Genomic DNA, 26,367 nt, shown 5'->3' on the forward strand with positions numbered 1-26,367 from the left:
TACAAATAAAAAGTTTTTTGAGTCATTCAAATCGAACGCTCCGTTCTCTCAAAAATTGAATTACCATTTTTGACACTTTTTGTCTAGTATCTTCGGAACAGCTGAACGTGTCTTCACCAAAAACTAGTCAGCACGTCTCCTTATCAATAGGAATAGAATGTTTTTTGAATCATTCAAATTTGTTGATTTGTGTTCTCTAAATCGTCGACGAAAAATTGTATCCGCACATGCATACATACACATCATTTTTTTCTAAGGTATGCCAAAATGATCAGAACCCTCTGAAACGTAAAGATATATATAAATTTCCTTTGCGATTTTTTGCGATTACTATAACTTATCCTACGGGAAGTTGAAAGTTAAAAATCGTCAGTATTAGAAAAATTCTAATAATAAAATATGTCAAATAGACATTGGCCAACTATTGAGTTGCATTCTAAAGAGCCACGTGGTTAAAGAGCCTATTCATCACAACAGTTCATAGAACGTCTGATTGCTGTTCAAATATATTTATAAAAAATGTTTTGGCACTAATTATAAGGCTATTGCAAAGTACGAATATTAATGTTTTTTTCGGAACCTTATTGCACTTGACATATTATCCTTGTAATTATAATCGTGCGTGCTTTTACTCGGATAATGTTTATCAGAATTCGTCTGGTTTCCTCTACGGAACTATCATGGTGCAAAGAACTGTCTGTGAACTGCAACGATACGAATGCGTTAAATCGCATAATACGCTGACTGAGCTAATTTCAAGGCGTCCGCATATATGTAACTAATTTATAATGCACATTATAGCGACGGAATAACTAGCTGATGATGTATTTCCTGAGATTTTAGGATGCCGCACTCGAAAAATACCTCATAGTACACTCGCTACTTTTTCAAAAATCTACACGAGCAATCAGCACAAGAATTTTAAACTTCAATAAGACTAGATTGCCTAAAGTAAAATATCGCATTTAAAATTTCCTTTCTAATCCAATGAAATTAAATCTATCGACACAGCATAGGAAGTAAACACGAGTTCACCTACCTAACTTAATAAACATATTCTAATCTACATGCCAACGTATTTATTACCTTTACTAAATAGATAATAAAACATATGAAAAGTTAGTAGCGCCTGTGAGATAGAGTTAGGCACAGAGAACATGACATCAATTTTGAATTCGTATGCACATCGTATGCACAGTTTTGTTTAAAATGAATTAATAAATTGTATGATATAATTTTGATGCTTAAAGTTAATTAGAAGCAATATAAAAGTGGTGCATGGCATCGTGCTTAAGGCAAATTGCTGGAACTTCCGGTACCAAAAACTGAAATTTTTGAAAAAATTGGATTTTTTTATATTTTGATTTTGTTATTGTATTTTTTTTTTAAATCGTGAACATTTTTTTAAGAAATCGCGCTGAAAAGCTGACTTTTGAATAATTGAAAAAAATGATTTTTTTATATTTTAATTTTTTTATTGTATCTTAATTTTATTTTTGAAAATTGTGACGTTTCGACTTGGAGTCGAAATATTAAAGCGCGTAGTCGTCTAACGTCTAAACATTGGTACGGAACCCATATAAATGTACACAAAATTTGTACGAAAAATTATATCCATGCATGCATACATACTACACACACATACATATTATAGATTTTTAAATTTTGTCATTTAAAATTTGATTTATACTATCTACAAAGTAAAAAAAACAGTCATGCTTAAGTAATATCATACCACTAAATCTCAAGTACACTACATGTTTTTAAATTGAAAACTATTAATAACTTCCCGTAGGGTAAGTTATAGTAAAGGACCAAAAATTTAAAAAAAAGTTTTGCATATCTTCACGTTTTAGTGGTTTCTGAACATTTTGGCATACCTCAGAAAAAATGGATGTGGGTGTGTATGTATGTGTGGATACAATTTTTTGTCGACGTTTTCGGGAGTACCGATCAACCGATTTGAATGGTTCCAAAAATATTCGAATTTCTATTCATAGGGAGATGTGCTGATTAGTTTTTGGTAAAAGCAGGTCCAGCCGTTTCGGAGATACGGAGTAAAGAGTGCAAATAATAGAAATCGAGTTGTTGAGAGTACGGAACATCCGATTTGAATGATTCAAAAAACATTCAATTCATAATGATGGGGAGATTAGGTTTTGGCAAAGCCAGGTCCAGCAGTTTCGGAAATGTGCAAAAATAGCAGTTTTTGAGAGAACGTAGCATCCGATTTGAATGGTTCAAAAAACCTTTTGCTTGTCTAAACGATTATTTTTGGAAAAAGGGAAAAAAAATTATTCAAAAAAAAAACTTTTTTTCAATATAAAAAATTATTAGTATTTTAAATATAATTTTAGCTAAAATTCCAAAGCTCACTTATATATTTCAAATAAACGATTTAAACTTTGCAATTCAGTTTATATAATTCTTAGAAATATGAGGTAAGGTCTTCATTCCAGGATTAAGTTTTGTTTATTCACTCTTCATGTAAACTTATATAAAGGTCATCGCCGATTTTATAAACTCTTCTATTTTGTCTATAAAATACGAATAATGAAAGTTACAGTATTTATAATAATCATTTTGAAAACATTTAAAATTCCTCAAATATTTCATTACGGTACAGGAAGCTCCAGCCACTTGCCTTAAGGCACGATGCCATACACCGCTAGTTATTTTTATTATTACGGGCAATCGTACGTTATATTTCAATAAACTACCTCTTGTTTAAGATTATCTGCCTACGGTCCATGTTATCCTGACAAAGTAAGTCTGTCAGTCATTGCTGAATTGCAAAATTGATTCCAATTCAGTTTGACTTTTAGAAAGATATTATAAGCGTTCGTATGCGACAACTAAACAACCATACGCAATGCATTTCATTTCCTTTCCTATTATTCGACCCATCAATCGATCTCGACAATCAGTGAAATACGAAACTGAATAGAAATTAGACGCACGGCATCGATCAGAGGTTCCCAATATTTTAATTATTAACTTCCCGTAGAGTAAGTTATAGTAATCGCAAAAATATCGAAAATGAAATTTTTATATATCTTTACGTTTCAAAGGTTTTTGAACATTTTGGCATGAAGGAAAAATGGATGTATGTGTGTGTGTTTGTATGCGTGTATGTGTGTGTATGTGTGTATGTGTGTGTGCGGATACAAATTTTCGTCGACGATTTCGGGAACACCGATCAACCGATTTGAATAATTTAAAAAAACATTCGATTCGTATTGATAAGAAGACATGCTGATTAGTTTTTGGCGAATGCAAGTCCAGCCTTTCCGAAGATACGGGGTAAAAAGAGACAAACGCGGTAACTCAGTTTTTAAAAGAACGGAGCATCCGATTTTAATAATTCAAAAAACATTTTACTTGTATTGACAAGATGAAGAACTGATTAAATTTTTGGGAAGGCAGGTCCAGCGGTTATGGACTCTCAATAAAAATAAGTTAAAAAAATGTCCTTTTGCGGTCAAAAATGTTTATTGGACATATGTACATAAAATTATTAGATATTTTATACGGTACGGGAAGATCCAGAAATTTGCCTTAAGGCACGATGCCATGCACCCCACTAGTTTTCAATTTTGATTCTAATACGCCTATATATGTATACGAAATTAAAATTATATTGAATATCATTTTGTTTCCAAACCAATTTAATTGAGTGGCACGACTAAGCGGATGACTTATTCAACTCTTATACTATACTATATACTTCTTCAGTATGGTGATCTCATGATAGAAATAAATGACAATTTTATCATTTTTGTTCTAAAAAAATTAGTTATTATAATTATTCTAATTATAAGTATATTGTTTGAATTTGTTAAGCTGTTCTATATTTCTCTTATTTTTTTATTTACCAGCAATCAGAACTTGAAAGTCCTATGAGCTTTTGTGATGATATTTTTCCTTCAAAGTCATTCTTTACAAGTAAATGTTTGATCTATCTATACTTGATCTATATTTTTTATTAAATTTCCTCTAATATGTACTCCGGTACGGCGGACACAAAGGTCCAATTTGACTTTCAGCAACTATATTGTGAAAAGCAAACCAATAATATCACAACAAATAACACATATCAAACAAACAACTATCTGACTATGTTCAGTACAATTCTCAACTAATTCAGCATTGCACTAATGTGTTTTATGTGGTCCTTTTTGCCCCATAGGCAAAGTAAAATAGACGGCCAGGAGGAAAACATATCTAAAAATATCTTACTTTTAATTTTAAAGGTATTTTACAAAATAATAGCTACATTATTCACCCAAAGCAAAATATAAACTACATGGATACATTTTCTACAGAGATTACACTGTATATAACCATGATTTGGTATTCGTCAGAAATATTTATCAGCTCAATTGGAATAACTATGTATTTAACTCATCTCTTATAAAATTTTGTTTTGTTAACTTAATTTACTTTTTTATTTACTATTTTTTATTGTTTACATTTTTGCCAGGGCAAAGGTTCAGTTGGTCCTTTTTACCCCACGCACATGTAAGCTTTTATAGAGGTTACATAAAAAAACTGTTGAATCTAACTTAAAAATAATAATACATCTTATAAAATATTTAAATGTTAAAAAAAACTAAGTTAAGGTCTCGTAAACTAAACAGTGCTCACAACCAGAAAAACTATCAACGAAAGAAATTACTTTGTTATGGATTTTCAAACATTGTTGGTTACTTCCCGATAGTAACGTCGTAAGAATTAAGGTAAGGGGTAGTTATACATCTTTTTCCCTGTACTTTCAAATATTGTTGTTGAAAAATTCTTAATTTTACTTGCTTTTGATATATTAATGGTGGACCAGCGAACCTTTAAGCCCCGCTCTACGCTACTGATGATAAATGATGGAGGCAAATGATAAATTTTACATGAACAAAATCTTTTGAGTAAGCGATTTTAATCAACTTAATTTATCAGATTTAATTTTCAGAAAGAATCGACTCAAAATAAAAAGCATTATGTAAGAGTGCATCACTATATTAGAGTTATCATTTTATTGATTTATCAAAATTACATTTAACTGAAAATCATATGTATATTCATAGGGTAAATAAGTAATGCTTATTAATTATGTTTGTATTTTCATATTTTCAAAAAAACATAGAAATAAATAAAATATAATGGCAAAACATAGAAACGTGTTAATTAAAAATGTGTTATGAAAAATGTATGCTTACTCTTATAATAGGAAGCAACAAAACCGAGTTGTTTACGTTTCTCATGTATTCGTAAACTGTTTGAAAAGCCTGGAAATCTTTTTAAAATATTTAAATATCCTGACACAACAATTTCCATGTTACGCGGTTAAACTAACAACTAAGATTATTTATACAACGTACGATAAAGCCGAAATCTTATCTTTCACAGAGGAACTTCGTTAATGACATTTTCCGTATTTACATTAAAAAATTAAGTTGGAATTATGGCTGTCTTCTGTAAAAGACAAACTTGAAGATCTAGTATCTTGTTAATAATAATCTTTAATTAAAATTGATTTTATTATGTTTATTACAAGCTAAAAACATGCAGCATTAATTTAACTCGTTCATCATGAAACACATTTTACAAAATTGCGAGCATCCATATGTATAATAAAAAAATAGTTTTTATAGCTCTTGAATAGTTAAATAATTAAAATACATTTTCTCATATTTTGTCAAATAATTAATTAAATTTAATGGTACATTAAAAAATAGCATATTTAAATTAGTTGATATAATTAAAGTGTATTGAACAGCACGATATTTTTTGTGAAATACAATCTGCTTATTCCATGAAAACATTCAGAAATTGTTATTTTAATGTTTGCCCTCCGGCTGTCCCGTTTTACCCCGCCGATGCGGTAAAAAGAAGCAGATGACAACTTTAAAAAAAAAGAATAAAAAACTCATTTCCATAATTAGAAAGTAACTGGAAATTTTACTGAACATAGTTCGATACTTCGATAATTGTCTGTTTGATTTTTACATATGGTTATTAAAAGAAAACTAACTTCCAGATTACAGGTTCGATACCCGCTTTGAACAATCTGATGTGAAGCAGTAGTGATATCAGTTTTTATTTGAGAATAGAGATAGCAATAAGTTTTCATGTTAAAACAGTCCTTACAGGCAATCTGGATGATTCAAAAAATATCTGTATTACAGAAATTAAAATAATTAAAATTCATCACATAGAGATAGGACAACCGTTTGGGTTTCGATCTATAAAAATGCCACGTCCTTTAAGATCTGTGTAAAAGATCATAGGACTCGTTAAGTTCTGATTGCTGTTAGAATAAAATTAATTAAAATATTGAATTTAAATAGGAGAAGTGTTCAATTGTTCACAACAGTTGTTTTTTTTTATTTTTTTCTACATTTCAGTTCAAATTAGATTTTTTTACTTTTTGACCGAAAGGCTTTTTTTTTCAATGTTTACACTTGAAATTATATTTTTGATCTATATTTTTAAATGAAATTTGATATTACTTTTGTTTAGTGTTTGACTGCACAACGCAGAATTTGAACACGACACCTTGTGGAAGCTAGAAGCTCTATCAGTGCACACCTCTTAATAAAACTTCATATACAAAACATAAATCATTCTAATCATACAAAACGAAAACAGATTGAGAAAAACGTATAGAATAAAGCAGGGCTTAAGGGTAAAAGGGTCCACCACTGATATCTCAAAAACAAGTAACTTCAAGAATTTTTTAACAACAATATTTGAAAGTAGAGAGCAAAAGATGCATAATAACCCATCACCTTGATTTTTACTACTTTCCTAAAAGGAGGTAAAACGCAATTTTTGAAAATCTATAACAAACGTATTTAATTTTGTTAGTTTTTTAGTTGTGATCACTGTTGTTTAGTTTACGAGAATATAATTTTCAAGTATAGGCTATTTAATTGTTTTATAAGACGCATTATTATTTTTAAGTAAGATTCAACAGCTTTTTATATAATCTTTATAAAAGCTTACATGTGGGTGGGATATAAAGGCCCAACTGAACCTTTACTATGGAAACGTGTAAGCAATAAAAAAATAGTATATAAAAAAGTAAATTAAGTTAAAGAAAGCAATTTTACAAGAGATAAATTAATGTATCTATTCCACTCTGCTGATTAATATTTCTGACGAAATACCAGATCAAGGTTATATACATGTTATATTTGTAACAAAATGTACATGTACCCATAACATTTATATTTTGCACTGGTTGAATAATGTAGCTATTATTTCGTAAAATCTTTTTGAAATTAAAAATATGACATTGGATCTGTTTGTCCACCGGATGTCTCACTTTACCCCGCCGATGGGGTAAAAAGAGCCGGATGACAAATTTTAAAAAAAGAATAAAAAAACTCATTCTATGATTAGAAATTAACTGGTAATTTTACTGAACATAGTTCGATAGTTGTTTGTTTGATACGTGTTATGTGTTGTGAAATTTAGACAATATAATCATTTAAAGTCAAATTGGACTTTTGTGCCCCACCCTGCACTATATATTGACTATTAATATTATTTAAATAAATTCTAAATATGTAAAAGTACTTTAAAAAATGTAGTACAGACTATTGCTATGCACATTGTTCCAATTTATGAGAAAATCACATCATCATATACATCTACATTACATTTGATTTTAAGATACCAAGCGCAGTGAACCTTTCGTTCGCATCTAAAAATAAAGCTTTTATTCTAAACTATTTAGTTAATAAATTTTTCTGTAAGTTATTCAAGGTCATTTTTGCTAATAACGTACACATAAAATCCTAGTGTGCCAGATACGCAACAATAAATCTAAGAAACCAGGTCAATCTCAAAAATAAACTTTTTTGCGCGAATTGTGCTCCTATTGGTCTTGTAAACATAAAGCGTCGATATAATTAGAAATTTCCACATTATCTGTCGGCCATGAGTGAACTTGAAATACATCCATAAATAAAATCAACAAACCAACAGAAATAAGTCTCTATCTGAGAGTACTACAAAAGTGAACTGATTACGGAGTTATTAAATGTTGGTTTCCATTTCATTTCAGAAATGTTCAGTAGTAAAACATTGAAAGTCCGATAAGCTAAAATGCGCTACCTGTGCGCGCGTAGGTGATTCGGCTTTTAATGCCAAGTGATTCGAGGTTCGAGATTACTTAACAAAATTCTCTTACTGTCAAATCGATCAAAAGCTCTGCATCCTGTTCTGAATTTGTCTCTGATTCACGAATACTATTTTAATTGATACTCATTTATATTTATCAAGTCATTCATGAACAAAAATTTCTAAAAATCTATTGAAGTGCAAATCGAACTCTACAAATCATTTTACATAAGCATTAGGATGGTCCTTAATATGGATTTTTTCGAATTTCCTTACTTCCAAATTAATAAAAAATAATTCTCAGAAAGGTTTAGCTCTTAATATTAAATCTAACATAGTCCGCACTCCAACTAAAGTTTCTTGGTTCTTCTTCCTTAGTAAATACTTATTCTATAAAATATATCAAATTTTTGTTGTACATTTTTTATTTATGATCAATATAAGCAAATACAATGCTATTCTCGAAATTTTGATTCACTTGTTGCTAAGTTATAAATCAAATGGAATTTTACCCATGTTATTAAGAGCTAAAACTTTCAGAGAATTTTTTTTATCAATTTGAAAGCATTCGATCCCTGAGAGCAAGAAAATTCGAAATCATCCATATTAAAGACCACCCTATTAATTCAATATATATGTATTTGTTATTCGTGTTTTTCAGCAATAAAACATTTTGATCGTATGCAGTGACTCTTTATGTTATTAACATATATATCATTACTTTATTCGGGTGTATATATATATATATATATATATATATATATATTAGGGTGGTCCTTAATATGGTCATTTTCAAATTTCCTTGTTCCCAAGGGCTCAAATAGTTCCAAATTGATAAAAAACAATTCTCTGAAAGTTTTAGCTCTTAATATTAACTTTTAGATAGTGCGCAATTCAAACAAACTTTGTATGGAAATAGCATGGACAAAATTTTGAAAATTAAAAAAAAAATTTTTTTAGGTATAATTTAGCAACAAATGAATTAAAAGTAAAAATTCGTGTCATTTTTTTATTGAAAATTCGACGCTCTGCAATATTTTTGAAACTTTTTTCATGCTATTTCCATACAAAACTTTGATTGAATTGTGCTCTATCTAATAGACAATATTAAGAGCTAAAACTTTCAGAGAATTGTTCTTTATCAATTTGGAACCATTTGAGCCCTCGGGAGCAAGAAAATTCGGAAATATCCATATTAAGGACCACCCTAATATATATATATATATATATATATATATATATATATATATATATATATATATAGGGTAGGGCCAATTATATCACAACATGTAACACATATCAAACAAACAAGTATCTGACCATGTTCAATATAACTCCCAGTTTCATCATTGTGGAAATGTTTTTTTTGATGTTTTTTAAAAAATGTCACCTGGTCCTTTTTACCCCAAAAACGTAGTAAAATGGGACGGCCAGGGGCCAAATAATCAAATTTCTTATTTTTCATTTTAAAGGAATTTTACGAAATGATAGCTACTTTATTCAACCAATGCAAAATATGAATTTCATGAGTACATTTTTTACAGAGATAACACTGTATATAACCTTGATCTGGTATTTCGTCAGAATTGAAATAACTTATTTAATTTATCACTTGTAAAACTGCTTTTTTAACTTAATTATTTATTTAATATTTATTTAACTATTTATTTAATATTTTTTATTGTCGACACAATTGCCAGGGTATAAGTTCAGTTGATCCTTTTTACCTCACGCACGTGTGAGCTTTTATAGAGGTTATATAAAAAACTGTTGAATATAACTTGAAAATAACAATACTTATAAGATGTATTCAATTATCAATTAAATAACGTATACTTAAAAATCATATCATTTTTTTGTAAACTAAACAGCAGCGTTCACAATCAAAAAAACTAACTGCGAAAGAAAATATTTTTGTTATGTTTTCAACATTTTCTACAAATAAGGAATTTAGACTTTAAGTCTACCGCACGCATACAAAAATTTTAAGACAAAATTACTATTAATTGCATTTTCAAATGATAAGTTTTAATCAAGAAATTCGCCATAAGTTATTCAAAAATAGCACCATGTTACTTGTATTTATTTGTTCCTGTTACACAAAGCCAGGCAAGCACGTTTTAAATTTCAAAATTTATGTGGTCCTATACAACAGGGACTATGATGTCACAAAAACCAATTGTCGAACTAGTTTTTTCGCTGACTAATAAATTGAAATATTTATTTTCCAAATTAATACATTCGCCAGACGTGTAATGAATACGTAATATGGCTGATATATTTGTCCATTATGTTTGACGTTCAAATAGAGTTATTCGCATGGAATAACTGATTGATATATGGCGAATTTCATTAGTTCACAAGGTCGGTAATAAATATTTAAATCATTCAATGCAAAAGTATTTATTCTTGCACGTGTAAGTGGACAAAACGTGATGAAAATCATTATAGATTTGAATTTATGGAAATATAATCGAGCGTAAGTAGACAGGAGCCGGCAGAAAGCAATGATGAGGTCGAGTCGTAGACGTAGCTACTACGATGCATCTCGTTTTCAATAAGAACTAGTGGTGCATGGCATCGTGCCTTAAAGCAAATTGCTAGTACTTCCTGTACCAAAAATTAGAATTTAAAAAAAAATACAATTATTTTTAGAACTTTGAAAAAAAATAGTTTTTGAGATTTTTAAAATTTTTGAAAAATTAGATTTTTTTTTTACTTTGAAATATTTTGGAAATTTTGAACTTTTTTTCAAAGCAATCGCGATACGTTAGCTGCTTAAAAACGAAATATCGAAGCGCGTGGGTGCCGCGTTGCAGAATAACTAATAAACATTTGTACGGAACCTTTTGTTCTTATTATTGAAACATCTATAAAATATGTGTTAATTTGATGTGCATATGTCAAATGATCATTTTTGTCCGCCAAATGGCATTTTTTAGTGTTTTACCAAAAAAATTCATCACTTATATATTTCGTCTAAAGGTTTTTAGAATAATTTTTTGGGTATATTCATGTTTTTATTTATATCACACCCAATTATTACACACTGTTAATATATAATTATGTTATGATTATATTTTGTTTGACTACATGTCTTGTTTCTCTCAAAAAATTTTTTTGGGATATAAATATCTTCTACCTTTGTTCAAATGAGATGTCCCCGGAGCTTCTAAATTATTTTTTTGTTTAATTCAGCACTTACTAAAAAGCAATGGTTAGTTTTGTAGCTAATGGAGCCAATAAATATTCAAAAATATATAAAGAAAAGTGTGTTACAGGAAGCCAATCAAGTTTCATTAAATAAAAAAATGTGAATAATAATGTTCAGAACCCGAAACTGCACTTGGAATAATTTTTGTTGATTTTAATTTTCATTGTGAGCCGTTTACTGCACTTTACTGATAATTCAAAACGTCCGTGAAATGACGAGATAAATAATGCACATTGAGAATGTAATTGTTCAAGTGATTCTAATTTACGTTTCCAAATAAAATTATTCAAAAATATTAAATTCACAAATACAAAGATATATGTGAATATACTCAATATAGCACTCTTTAGAAATAAATTAATTGCAAATTTAAAATTACTTTGATAATAAAATTATTCATCACTACACAATATTGCACTTAAAAAAATAATTGCAACTTTGAAATTACTTTGATCTGAACAGGTCTTGCCTTATTTATATCAATCAGTTTAATAGTTGATTTAAAATTACTTTGATAATGAAATTATCAAAAACTATTGAAATAAAAAAAACTTAAATATACACAAATTGCACTCCTTAGAAAAAAAATTATAACATATTTAAAATCATTGTGTTCTGATTAATAGTTTTGCCTAATTGATATAGATAAGTTTAATAGTTGATTCTATATTAATACCTATTTGCTTTTATAAAATTTAATAAGCACTATAAATTTAGTAAGCACAATTACACAAAATGCATACATAATTCAAGTTATAACATGAACAACTTTTTAAAAAATTGCTATCAAATTACAAAATTTATACTGCATTTTTGGCGCCAAAACCTGATAAGAAATTATGGTTGAAACCGGAAGAAGCCGTTATGACAACATCTTGTGCCAAAATATGTATTTTGGGTAAAAATAGATTTTGACTGAATACATAAACTGGACTAAAGAAATCGCAAATTCGCAAAATTGTGCAACATTACAAATTATAAATCTGTACAAAAATTAATGTTTTTAACTTCCCGTAGGGTAAGAGTATAGTATGCGCGAAAAAATCGAAAATGAATATTTTTGCATATCTTTACGTTTTAAGACCTACGTGAAGTTAGTTAAGTTAGTTAAGACCTGAAACGTATGTGTGTGCGTGTGCGTTTGTAGTATGTGTGTACGTATGTTTGGATACAATTTTTTGTATCAATACGTACAAATGCAATGTACGTATTTTTAGATACATTTTACTTGTATTGGTGGAATGAAAAATTAAATTTTTGGAAAGGCAGGTCCAGTGGTTTCAAAGATCCGGATAAAGAAGTTTAGAAGGATGCAATTTGGCGGTTAAAAATGATCATTAGAGGTATATACATCAAAATATAAGATATTTTATAGAGCTTTTATTGATAAGTAGTAATTTTGTTTGCATTACTACGAGTTCCGTACCAATATTTATAAGGTTTAACGGACGCGTTTACGCTCTTCGACATTTTGTCTATAAAACAGCTACGCAGCGTGATCGCTTACATAAAAAAACAAAATTTCCAAAAAATTATAATTTTTTTTTCAAAATTTTCAAATAATTTTAATGCTTTTAAAAATTTAAATTCACGTGTACGGGAAGTTCCAGCAATTTGTCTTAAGGCACGATGCCATGCATCGCAAGTTATTAATCATATTATTGTATTTTATAATTATTCATAAAATTAAATTATTTATGATTTGTTGTTAAGAACAAAAAAAACATACATATTTTTTTAGGAAAACTGAATGTTTGCAACTGAATTATTTATCATCTAAATAAAAAATTAAAATTTTACCTCCTTCCCGAATCGCGAATGCGGCCAGGATCAGAATTCCTAAACTTTTTAACTTTCCGTAGGGTAAGAATTATAGTATGCGCAAAAAATCGAAAATGAATATTTTTGCATATCTTTACGTTTTAAGACCTTCTGAACGTTTTGGCTTAGCTTATTATTAGAAACAATTGATGTTTGTGTGTGTGTGTGTGGTATATATGTATGTATGTTTGGATACAATTTTTCGTATCAATACGTACAACAATACAATGTACGTATTTTTAGATACATTTTACTTGTATTGGCGGAATGAAAAATTAAATTTTTGGAAAAGCAGGTCGGTCCAGTGGTTTTGAAGATCGGGATAAAGAAGTTTAGAAAAATGCAATTTGGCGGTCAAAAATGATCATTAGATATATGCACATCAAATTATAAGATATTTTATAGAGCTTTTAATGATAAGTAGTAATTTTATTTACATTTCTATGGGTTCCGTACCAATATTTATAAAGTTTAACAGACACGGATTAATAAATATGCTTACATAAAAAATCAAAATTTACAAAAAATTATAATAATTTTCGTTTTCAAAAATTTCAAATAATTTTAATGCTTGTAAAAATTTTAATTTACGGGTACAGGAAGTTCCATCAATTTGCCTTAAGGTACGATACCATGCACCACTAGTTATTAATTATATTATTATATTTTATAATTATTCATAAAATTAAATTATTTATGATTTGTTATTAAAAACAAAAAAAAACATATTTTTTAGGAAAATAACAATGTTTATAACTGAATAAAAAATCAAAATTTTACCTCCTTCCCGAATCGCGAATACGGCCAGGATCAGAATTCCTAAACTTATAATAGTCCTATTAGGAACAATGGTGTATCGCGTCGTCATGACTAGGTCTAGGACGCTCGTCTTTCGTGCTAAATAGTGTTTGACAACAAAAACACGTGTTTTGTTCAAGACAAGCACCGACACCGACTGCGAACGACTGTTCACGCACTCCGGCACACGTTCACTTCCATACGAATCAGATGATACTGCTCAACAGGCGACGAACCACAATGAGAATGAGCCTCTATCTCGAGCATCGGCTTAGGACCTCTCTGTACTAGGCGGACGGCGCCGGGGCAACAGCTCGAACGCTCTCGGATGATGTATTCGACGACGAAATGGCGAGAGTGGAACATTACGCGTTTCGTCCGAAAAATAAATAATAAAAGCATCGACTTCAGGAAATATTTCGAGAAAAAACGATAGTCTTCGATTACAATCGTAATTAGTGGTGCATGGTATGGCAATTAAGGCAAATTGCTGAAACTTCTCGTACCAAAAATTAAATTTTTAGGAAAGGTTTAAAATGTTTCTATTTTTAAACTTAAAAAAAAACATTTCTGAGAGTTTTGAAAATTTTGCGAAAATTTGATTTTTTTATCAGCGTTATTTGCGTTGAGACAAAATATCGAAACGCGAAAACGCTGCGCCGCAGTCTAACGGATAAACATAGGGACGGAACCCATAGAAAAACAAATAATAAACTTCCCGTACCAAAAATTAAAATTTTTAAGAAAGGTTTAAAGTGTTTTTAAACTTTGAAAAAAAAATAGATTTCTGAGGGTTTTGAAATATTTTGGAAAATTTGATTTTTTTTATCACCGTTATTTGCGTTGAGACAAAATATCGAAACGCGTAAGCGCTGCGCCGCAGTCTAACGGGATAGGACCCATAGAAATATACAAATACAAGCGAATACATATTTTCGTCGACAATTTCGGAAACACGGCTCAACCGATTTGAATGATTCAGAAAATATTCGATTCCAAGGAGACAAAGTTTTTGGCTAAGGCAGGTGCAGCTGTTTCGAAGATACGAGGCAAAAAGTGCCAAAAATGGTAATTCAGTGTTTGAGAGAACGAAAGATCCGATTTCAATAATTCAAAAAACATTTTACTTGTATTGACAAAATAAAGAACCGATTAAATTTTTGGGAAAGTAGGTCTAGCGGTTTCGGAGATGAAATATGCGCCTCAAATTATCAGACCTTTCATAGAGATTTTTATAATAAGTACAAATTTTGTTTACATTTCTATGGGTTCCGTAATAATGTTTATCCGTTAGACTGCGACGCGGCGCTTGCACGCTTTGATATTTTTTTCAAAATATGGAAAAGTCAAAGTTTTTTCTGACTTTTAACAAAACTGATAATTTGACAAAATTATGGGTGATAAAAAAAGTGGCTTAACCGTACCCAGTCTCCCCTACTGTTCAACTCAAATTGAGTATAATCTAATAATTTGTTTTAAAGAAAATACACATTGTGTTAATATGACAGCTTTCCGTATAAATAGGTATACAGTATACATATACAAAACTCCCGTAAAGTGTTAATATATATTATATATTCAAATTTATAATAATTTTCAGCAGTAAATAAAATAAGCATTTAAAATGTAGTATATTGCATTCCATTATAAAAATACATCAAACAAAAGTCATATTCTTGTATCAATTATTCAAAGCATATTGAATTTCTGGAGAAAAATTTTGGCCAAAAGAAGTGCAAATAGGAAATATGTTTTACTTACATTTGGATTATTTCTGCGCCACAAAATCGGACAGCCTGCCAATTGTAAACGTTTGCTTGGCAAACTAAATAGTTCTGTATAACAGTGCTAAATGATGTAAGTTACAACTTTCAGGCAAAATATAGGCGATGGTAGACTTTAGCTTCCTTAGAAAATGCATTCAAAATTTCTGTAAGATGAAGTATGTGCATTAACAAATAATTTTTCACAAAAAAAATGTGTTCAAATACAAGAGTTTGATTTGCCCCTTTTATGGTTAACTTTATTTAAGTACATTGCGCAAAATCTTTTGACGATCTAAAGTAAAATTATATGATTTAATAGTGAGATTGATGAAGTACTATTTTTTATGTTTGAATCCAAATCGATGCGTGTTTAAACCGAGAAACTTACATTCGGAACAATAAAAATTATAAATCAAAATTTAGTTTTACGTTAATTATTTTAGAGTACAACTGTATCTTTTATGATCTAGTGCATCGTTGAAATTCTATTGAAGATACGATGGTTTTCAAATTATTTTGTTTTATCATTTACTTTTATTTAAAACTATCAAAGAGAACCTCATCAAGCTATTTCTTCTGGGATGGGCATGATGATTGAGTTGATTGCCAAAACGCATCCATTAAAATATTATAGATCTATGAGATGCGGTCTAATTAGAAAAATTAATAATAAAAGTTTAGAAAAAAGTAAAGTACGCGGCGGAACCATAATACTATTTTAACTCTTCTCTATAAGAAAACTATTTTTATTATGAAACTAAAAACAGTTGGAAAACTGATAATATTATATAATAATAAATAGTAATTTACTACCGATATTGCCTTGCATATATTTTTAAATATTATTTTGCTAGTAATTTATTGATAGTTTTTTCATTATAAAAATGTTTAGTCTTCGCATTATCGCAATTACGGAGCAGTTAATTTTTTAACAAAATTATTTACAAAATAATAGAACAATAAACAAGAATGTATACATACACACCATACCAGAAAAAACTTAACTAAGCATTTCTAGAAATTCTTGAACGAACATTATTCAAAAAATAAAAATAAACTAAATTATACTTTGTTTAGTAATAATCTGCCATACGTTTTGAGTACCAACTAGACTCATTTTCAGTGGATAAGACACACAAACATTTTAGAAAAACACAAAACTACGTTAAATAAAACAAAATACTTTAAAAGAGATCATGTTGTAGTAAAAAGGAATTAAAAGTATTAAATTTGAAAAAAGTAAATTAAAATTAACATATAAATAATTAAGAAAAAAAATGTATATGACTACCATTCTGCTCGACGCTTGCAGAGAGAATCTATATCTAATAAAGTTACCATTAGTTATTAGCTAATAGCTACCATTTCCACCAAATTTTATATAGTTTATCGGTCCGGCGCCGTTACTATAGTGCTCAAGAGTCCTTATGTTGATGTTAGATATTCCTTGTCGGATACCTGTCCACTGATCCGTGCTTCATCCGACATGCTAAAGATAACTGATATCTGCGTTAACACTATTTGTGCACGCGCCAAAACGATCTCTGGAACATTTTCCTTCTCTAGAACGCCTGTTAAACAGGATTAGATTAATATTATACATGGATTTAAAAATTATATAAAACTTATAAAATATACTTTTTAATCGCGACCGGAAATATTTGTTCTATACATTTCATTATCAAATTGCTCAAAGTTGATGAGCTTAAAAGTAGGGGAGGGATGTGACAAAAAAAAGATATCACGTGCATTTATTTTTTACTTGAATTAAAAAAAAATCCAAAAATTTACAATTTTTTGCGATTTTATCTTTACTAAAGATACACGTGATATTGGGTGGAGAAAACGGAGGGGGTAATTTCAAATATCACCACGTGTCATCAAAGGGAAACAAGAGACCAAAAATCCTTAAAAATTGATCACATAATTAATGGATGCCTCCTTGATTATAATTTTCCTTTCCAAACTTCTGCTTCCATGCTTCCTAGCCCTGTAATTCAGTTCTTTAATTCCCTGTATTGCCTCCTCCTCTCGGCGTAAGTAATCAATCATCTGAATTCTTCTTCTTCCTAATCCTTTCAGTCCTTCTATTTCATCTCCATCGACGCCGTGCAGCTGGTACTCTTTGCAATATGGGTCCGAACCAGTTTCCTTTCCATTCAATGACTGCACTCACAATCAGTAAAGTCAACTTTCTCCAGATTTTCTTCATTTATTGTTAGTTATAAATTAAAACCAAAAATATGATGTATGGATTTATTCACTTTAGAGTTTGATACATGATTTAAGTTTTGTGTAGTAAGAATATAAATTTTTATACTCTCGTGTATAAGCAAAAATATAGTTCTATTTTTATTTTGTATGTATTATTTCTAGCTATAGATAATTGAGCTATTGTAATCATTTTATTGATGTTTCCTCAAGATGATAAGGCTCAAGCATAAAATTAGATTTAGATTTTCAATGAGGTAGATCCATAAATTTAACACATTTCAAACTATAAAACCATGTCTATATAAATTTGATATCAACATTAAGGCTTAATTATCTAAATAGTTTTGTACTAAAAGGAATTTAATTATCATAAGAAAGTTGTACTTTTACATGAAGTGAGAAAACATTAATGAGGGAAATCACGACATATCATAGTATATGTTTAAGTATAAAATACATTGGACATGCAGAAATTCTATCAAGTAATTGAAAAATGAAAGACCGATTCACATGCTTTTAGTCTTTCATATACATTGAGTTTTACCGATTATTTACAATACATATTCATAAAAAAAGAAGAAAGAAACAACCAGATATTTTTTGAATTTGCAACAGTGATACACAACTACACAAAATCTGTGTAATGTAAATATTAAAAATGAGCTGAATTTAAAATAAAAATTATTATATATTTCGTAAATGAATGTTCATATAAGAAACTAGCTTAAGCACATACTTTGATTATATACAACCACATTATTTATCAAAAATCAATGGATTGAAACTAGTGCAATATTTACAAGAACAATATTTCAACATTGCTAAATATAACTTTTATAAATACTATAAATTTTTAATACATATTCATATATCATTAATAAAATAGAACTTTTGGATTTACCATTTATATTGACTATATTCAAACACTAAAGCAACTTATTGAACCTATTTGCAATATAAAAAATTGATCACATTTAATGTGACTCTAATTAGGCCTAAGTATTTAAATTTTATATATACACATAAAGCACACAACATACAGAAATATATACATAAAACCCATTCATGCATATATATATATATATATACATACATACATATATATATATATACATACATACATACATACATATTTTATATATATATATATATATATATATATATATATATATATATATATATATACATATGCAATTATATTTTAGTTACATACATTCACATACAAATCTTAATGACCCAACTACCTAGTGTTCCACAACAAAATTGGATCACAAAAACTAATCCACACCAAAGTAAGAAATTACCATTATTCATTAAAACCTCTTGATATATTCATGTTAAGTATTTCGAAATGTCTAAAAATATATTAGGTTTTAAATACACTATTAAATAGCATTTTCTATGCAAGTACTTTAAATTAAGGATCCAAAGGACCTGAATTATATAAATACAAAAACAACTAAGTACAAAAAAATCAGAGAATACTGTATAACTTCATATACAATTATTGAAAATTGTGTGACCTGATACTAAATATTTAGAGTATGAAATAACTATGTTATTCACTACCATAATACCACCTGGGTATAAAACTTCCTATTATTTGCCTTCATGAAATCATATTTTCCTATAAAATTATATCCAAACTATAATTCAATATCATAATCTCTTCCAGTAGTGTCAGAATAGAAAATATTTACTGTACCTGCATATTATTTCATATAGTAGGATAATATCCAAAATATCTTGTGCATATGCACAAGGAATGCTATACAGCACTCAATGTTAAACGTGATTTCTAAATAGTATCAGCTGTTACAGTAGATATTTATATCATCTATCTAGAAGCCATTATTAAATATTATTATGTAATTTATCTTTAGCACGCCTTCGGGCAAGTTCTGACAGAACCACAGGTCCCAAATTAGCTGCTTGTGGTGAATTAGCAATTGCCCTGTATGTAGCATCAACAGCATTTCTTATTGCCGAAGCATCCAATCTTGGAGTATTCGGAGAGCTGGGTACAACATTAGATTTTGTTTGGGGCTTACTCGGAGATAACCAAGGATGTAATAGTACTTGAGAAGCTGTAGGCCTTCTTGTTGGATTTATATGTAGCATTTGTCCTAGCAAGCTCTTTGCTTCTGCACTTATGCTTGTCCAAACCTTATAAAATTATATAATTCTTCATGATTCAGAAAATCAGGGTGGATGAAAAATCAAATTAATTCAATGTAATAGGATGAATATCAATGCCAAATGTCCTAAATGCAATACATTCACGAGTCTGATGTAATATGTCAATGATTTAAAAATTATATAAAAATTACATATGAAAAATAAAACTTAATTACCCCAGTTTCCAGATTAACTTGGCCGGAACCAATCCTGGCAAGAATGGCTTCAGGTTTATCATTTTCCCCACTGGCAAATGGAGTTTGACCAGCTAACATGATATAAAGTAGAACACCCAAAGACCAAATATCACATGCTGCATCATATCCTTGCTTTTTTAATACTTCTGGTGCAACAAAATTAGCAGTGTAACAAGGAGTCATTAATAGGCCATTATCAGCTCTTAATTGTTTAGCAAAACCCAAGTCACAAATTTTTAGGCTTTCTGGGTTACAATCCACAGTAGCATATAATAAATTAGAAGGCTTAAGATCTCTAAAACATGAAAAATAAACTGTAATAACTTGTAATATATTGTATACATATTGTATTAAAAAAAAAATGCTTGAAGTAACCTGTGAACAACTCCATGCATGTGAAGATATGAAACCGCAGCTCCAACAGTTTTCATTATGGCCCAAGCTTCATTCTCTGAAAGCTTTCCTAAAGCTAAAATTCTATCGAGAAGTTCACCACCACTGTAAATGATTATATATTTATGCTACAGGTTTGTATACAGATTTGAACAGTATACAAATTTATATTTCTAACATTTAAAAGATTATACTCTCATGTAACTAACTAAAAATCAAAGACTCAACATCATCAAAACTCAACTATCTATCAATTATCTCACCGTAGAAGTTCAGTTACTAAATACATATTTGATCCATCTTCATGAACATCATACAGAGTTACAATTCCTGGGTGCTGACCATAGCGTAACAAAATTTCTACTTCTTCTCGGCAGTCATGTGAGGATTTATCTATAATCTAAGTAATATGCAAAATCATTATAAATAGTTGCAAGTTATGTATCATAGAAGTATTAAAAATCCATAATTGTGAAAGCATAATAAAATTAAGTTTTAAAATATTGAATACTTGTATATGGAATTCAATCATATCTCATTATTTCAGTAGTAAATAATTTTATCTTAAAAAAAAATAATAATAATGTTAAAAGACGAGTTGGTTCTGAATTATGGACGAAGCACAATTTATACCACAAACTACACATATAGTATTGTTACTCTAATTATTACACCAGTACTATTTACTATATACTACTAAAACTATTTTCTATTGTTTAAATAATTTCACAAACTTTTTTAATACATACTTTTACTGCATACTGTTTTTTAGTAGCTTTATGTTCACATAAACGACACACAGAAAATGTCCCTCTACCTAGAATACCCATTAGTTCATATTCATCAGAAAAGGCACAAGGCTTATTCACTAATGGAGGTTTGGAAACTTCTGTTGAATTATTTACTTGTTGATTTCTAGTCCTATCTTCTTCAAGCAAACATGGTGCTACAAAACTGAATCCCCTAAATAATTCGTGAGCATTTGCAGAAGCAGGTATTCCAGGAGAATCTCTGAAAGGATAATGTGTCACAATTTTTATATTAAATACCGTAAATGTGGACAAATTTTTTTTATGAGATTTTTTAACATAATGAATATTTTTTCTTGATTCAGATCTATTTAAGACTAACACTAACTTTGGAGTTTTACTTGTGTATTCTGTATCAAAATAGAAAGCATCTTCAGCTCGGGATACAGCTGGTCTAAACGGTGGTGGTATTTGTTTATGAAGTAATGCATCCCAGTCAACAGTTGCAAAGAATTCATGCCTCTTCAAGTCTTCTACGCCATCTGGACCAGCAGCTAATCTTTATGAATAAATATCATATTAACAATATGAGCATAAACGAATATTGATATTACATTTGAGGAAAAATGTGTTTCTACAATTAAATTTAGAGTGTAATTACATATAACAAAATTGTTACTTGTCATAATCATTAATAATATATTAAAATAGGAATCAAAAAATTAAAATTTGCATTATTATACCTATTTTGAGGATTTCTCTTAAACAAGGCTCTTAATAATGACTGAGCTTCAGGTGTTAAATTACTTGGCATTCCGAGTTTTGCTTTAAGAATTCTCGTCATAGTTTCCTGGCTTGTATTACCATGAAAAGGTAAATTTCCAGTGAGCATTTCAAACTAAGTGAGGATGCAGCATGTTAATTCATTTATCTCCAACTTAATTACACTGAATTTTGTTCATTTCTATCCTGTCATAGTATCTTACCATCAGAACACCAAACGACCACCAATCAGCAGCAAACGAATGTCCTTTCCTATTAACTACCTCAGGAGCCATATATTCTACAGTACCACAAAAGCTATAAGTCTTGTCCTCTGCTAAAGGAAGCTTTGATAGGCCAAAATCAGTCAAGGCAATGTGACCATCTTGATCTAATAAAATATTTTCAGGTTTTAAATCTCTATATATAATTCCCAAACTATGTAAATGACTCAGCGCCAAAGCTAATTCAGCAAGATAAAATTTTACATCTTCTTCTGTAAACATCACCTGTGTAAAAATAAAAGAGTTAACATTAAGTCAAAACTTTGTATTGTACCATTTGAAAAACAACTAAACTAAAACTTACTTCCTTGCTTAACCTAGTAAATAAATCTCCTCCCCTCAAAAAATCTAGAATTAAATACAATTTTCCTGCAGTTTGGAACGCATAGTGCAATTTGACTATGAAGGCATGTTCAACATCAACTAGAATATTTCGTTCCATTTTAGTCCGAACCCTATCTCGGACCTTCAATGTTGCTTTTTTAACAACCTAAAATATTAAATTTAATATTAATAAAATTAATAAACACTTTAATACCTAAATTTATACTTGGACTAAAATATTTAAATGTTTTGTTATTATTTTTGGACTAAAAAAATAATAATAGCTAATTATTATATTACTATTATTCATCTTTCATTTTTTTTCTAGTAATTTATATTTAGGTTGTTCAATTATGTAATATATTTATATACAAAATTTAAATATTCCGTAAAATAATCTTTTTAATTATATATTGATATACTTTGTATATATTATATATATATATATATATATTATATATAAAAAAAGTATATTATTAATTTTCCGGTTATTTAATTATATATAAACTATTTAATTACCAATAAATCACAAATTTACAACAACTAATTGAGTTCACAATTAAATGTAAAATATACCTTCATAGCATACAGAGTTCCGGCATCCGATCCAACTACTTTACGAACAAGAAAAACTTTTCCAAAAGACCCTTCCCCAAGAACTTTAAGCAGTTCAAACTGCGAAGGTTCGGCTTTGTCATGGCCTTCTTTTACTAAATATTTGACATCAATTTCATGTTCATCTTCTTTAGCATTTTCATTAGAAGCAACTGGTTCTATAGGCTCATCGATAACCATAGATAAATCCTCTTGTGATATGCACTAAAATCAAATTAATTATCAAAATTTATACACTTTCAATTTTGAACTTTATTCTGAAGGTAATGGAAATCCAAATTTGTTGTTCAAGGATTTATTAAATATATATATATATATATTATATATATATATATATATATATATATATGTATATATATATATATAAATTGTTATGCTTTCTTTTAGAAGCATTCATTCAATATGTGCTACAACATTCCAAATTCGTAGAAGCATTCTGCATTACTGTGATTTACAAAACCTTCAAAATATTATGTGTTAGTTGAATATATAAAATCAAATTTTATTCTACATATTATATTATTTACAGCTCATTACGCTTCAGCCAATTGGAGTTGAATTATCACAAAAATTACATATGTAATTTGTTTATATTTCTATTGATGTACCCCAAAACGGCATGCACAGAAAAATCACTAAATTAGTTTAAAAGTATATAAGTCAAATTTAATGCTCAAGAAATTATCAATAAACCAGGTTTGCAACATGCCTCCAATTCACAAACTTTATATTGCTTCTATTTATATTCAAAGAACACAAGTGTTAACCACACGAAAAAATCGATATCTTTCGCTTTGATCATAAAAAAATTAACACCCAAATATGTACAATTATTATTGTGTGATATAAATGTACATAAGTAAATACGACCTGAAAAATAACATGAAAGTTAGTTTAATGTCTAACTACACCAGAATTTTTATTAACCCTCTACGGAATCACAATATATTTATGTTCTAACGCAATATAAATAATTATACAACAAAAACTAAGTTTATTTACATGATCCCCATATTTAAACACGACTTTTTAAACTGAAAATAGGTTCCATTATAATTTATACTTTTAACCTGTAATTTTACATCATCATTCACATAATACTCCGAGTTTATATAAAAATGATTATCAAAATTATTAAAATAAATATTGATAAATGATCGTTAAAGATTGTCAGATTATAGGAGACTGATAATACAGTAGATTTTAGCATATCAGAATTTTATTAAATTCCAATATGAGATAAAATGTCCATTCAGTATAGATAATATGAATGTTCTATATCAAAACTAGTGACAGTCATACGAGTTGAAGTGACACATAAATTTTAATTTAGCAGGATAACATTACATACATGTCAAGGTTTCACCATATTAATATATATTGTATATTTATCGTATCATACAAAATAGTACACAATCTTCTATATTATTAGATCTGATTCAATTTGTAATTGTTGATTTTTAATCGCAATTTTATTGTAACTAGTAAAAACGTTTAGGTTCACGGATAGTGAATGTGAATTATGTATGTTACAAACTGGGATACAATAATTAGAAGTACATAAGTATTAGATGCTACACGCATGCACTAAGGTGCACTGTTGTTGGAAATACGTGTAAATACTTCTTTTATGCATTAAATACCAATGTGAAAAGCCAATTAAAAAATTGCTAATGTTTAAATTACATACGTCACTTTTCTTCACGCTTGTTAAGGATCTAGAAATGGCGTGAGCTGTAAAAATTGTAAATTCATTAATATTAGCTATAAATCACTTTACAGCTAATATAAACAAAAGATAAATAGATTGCGAAACCAAAATGAGATACAGTTACCTCGTTCCCTATGTTTTGAATACGCCATGGGTCTGCCGAATTAGCTAGCGGCATTATTTGTTTCTAAATTTTGTTTATGTTAATGTCAAATGCTTCGTCACTTGTTGATACTATTTGGAACACAGCAAAAAAAATCAATTAAAAATGCTTATCAATTTGAATACCATAGATAAGGAACTGTCAAAATTGATTAGAGCACAGAGAATGTAGGGCAGGAAACTCGAAGAGGCGATCACTTCACGCTTGTTTATGGCATCACAATTAAATCGGCACCAACAAATTTTGCGCGAAATTTGAAAATAAAAATTGTGCGCGGGATTTAAAACATATATCACTATTACACTAGTAACTAGTTGAAAGTGGCATTTAGCTTTAAGGCAAGTTGCATGAACTTCCCGAAATGTGTAAGAATTGGCTCAATTAATCAAAATTAATTTATTTAGATATTTTATTTATTTCAAAAATAAAGTTAACACTTTCAATCAAATTTAAACATTGCGATTTCGAATAAAATTTTCTCAAACAAATTTAAATTAACTGTAATTATATTTATTATATATTTTTATTATTTTAATTTATATATATATATATATATATATATATATATATTTAATTAAAATAAAATGTGTGGAAGAATAATAATTATTCAGAATAATTAATTAATAATACAACTTTAGAACTATTTGGCTCATGTTTAGCACAAATACAGACAATAACCATTACCTAAGTTTATCACAGTATTAAGTTTCACACTTCTAAAAATGAAATCCATTTTTTGGAAAAAAGAATAAACTAAACTTGTTTTATAAATATATAATTGAATAAAGTAAAAAAAATATTTGAATTAATTAAAAAAAAAGTTAAAAAAATTGATAATGTTTGACTCATTACATCACAAAAGCAACAAGACACAAATTTTGACTATGATATTTTTTCAACCTTTGATGAATTTTTAACAATAAACTATTTGTCGTAGGTCCGTAATATTTTAGTATATTTTATAAGACCATGATATCTATTGCCAGAAAAAGAATCATAAAAAAATATTTTTCAACAGTCAATTTAAAAAAAAGCCCGGCCCGATAGATTTTTGCCT

The 26,367-nt window shown here is 28.7% G+C and overlaps 2 protein-coding genes across 3 annotated transcripts in view; both read right to left on the reverse strand.

The window, feature by feature from the left end:
- The window catches only part of LOC113376043 (fibrillin-2-like), a 138,361-nt gene extending 124,218 nt beyond the window's left edge, over positions 1-14,143 (reverse strand). The window contains 1 exon segment of the mRNA XM_026615973.1: positions 13,937-14,143. Within this exon segment, the coding sequence (XP_026471758.1) occupies positions 13,937-14,024 (88 nt within the window). The 5' untranslated portion in view covers positions 14,025-14,143.
- A 5,294-nt stretch (positions 14,144-19,437) lies between these two features.
- Positions 19,438-25,432, reverse strand: LOC113376491 (ribosomal protein S6 kinase 2 beta). Of its 2 annotated transcripts, XR_003367031.1 has the most exons (12): positions 25,272-25,432; positions 23,398-23,640; positions 22,802-22,987; positions 22,438-22,722; positions 22,195-22,349; positions 21,840-22,010; positions 21,452-21,713; positions 20,966-21,102; positions 20,685-20,807; positions 20,289-20,604; positions 19,640-20,100; positions 19,438-19,561 (listed from the first exon to the last, which is right to left on the reverse strand). XR_003367031.1 is itself a non-coding variant. In XM_026616433.1 (11 exons), exons 1-11 carry the CDS (start codon positions 25,323-25,325, stop codon positions 19,789-19,791), a joined length of 2,244 nt encoding a protein of 747 aa, XP_026472218.1. In that variant the 5' UTR covers positions 25,326-25,432; the 3' UTR covers positions 19,639-19,788. The 2 variants fall into 2 exon arrangements, 1 of the variants encoding a protein (XP_026472218.1); XM_026616433.1 differs by lacking the exon at positions 19,438-19,561 and having other exon boundaries at positions 19,639-20,100.
- Positions 25,433-26,367: the final 935 nt, after the last annotated feature.

Source organism: Ctenocephalides felis, unplaced genomic scaffold (assembly GCF_003426905.1).
Source record: "Ctenocephalides felis isolate EL2017-DRISC unplaced genomic scaffold, ASM342690v1 CF-g0.4_SCAFFOLD_01886, whole genome shotgun sequence".
Taxonomy (NCBI): Eukaryota; Metazoa; Arthropoda; class Insecta; order Siphonaptera; family Pulicidae; genus Ctenocephalides; species Ctenocephalides felis.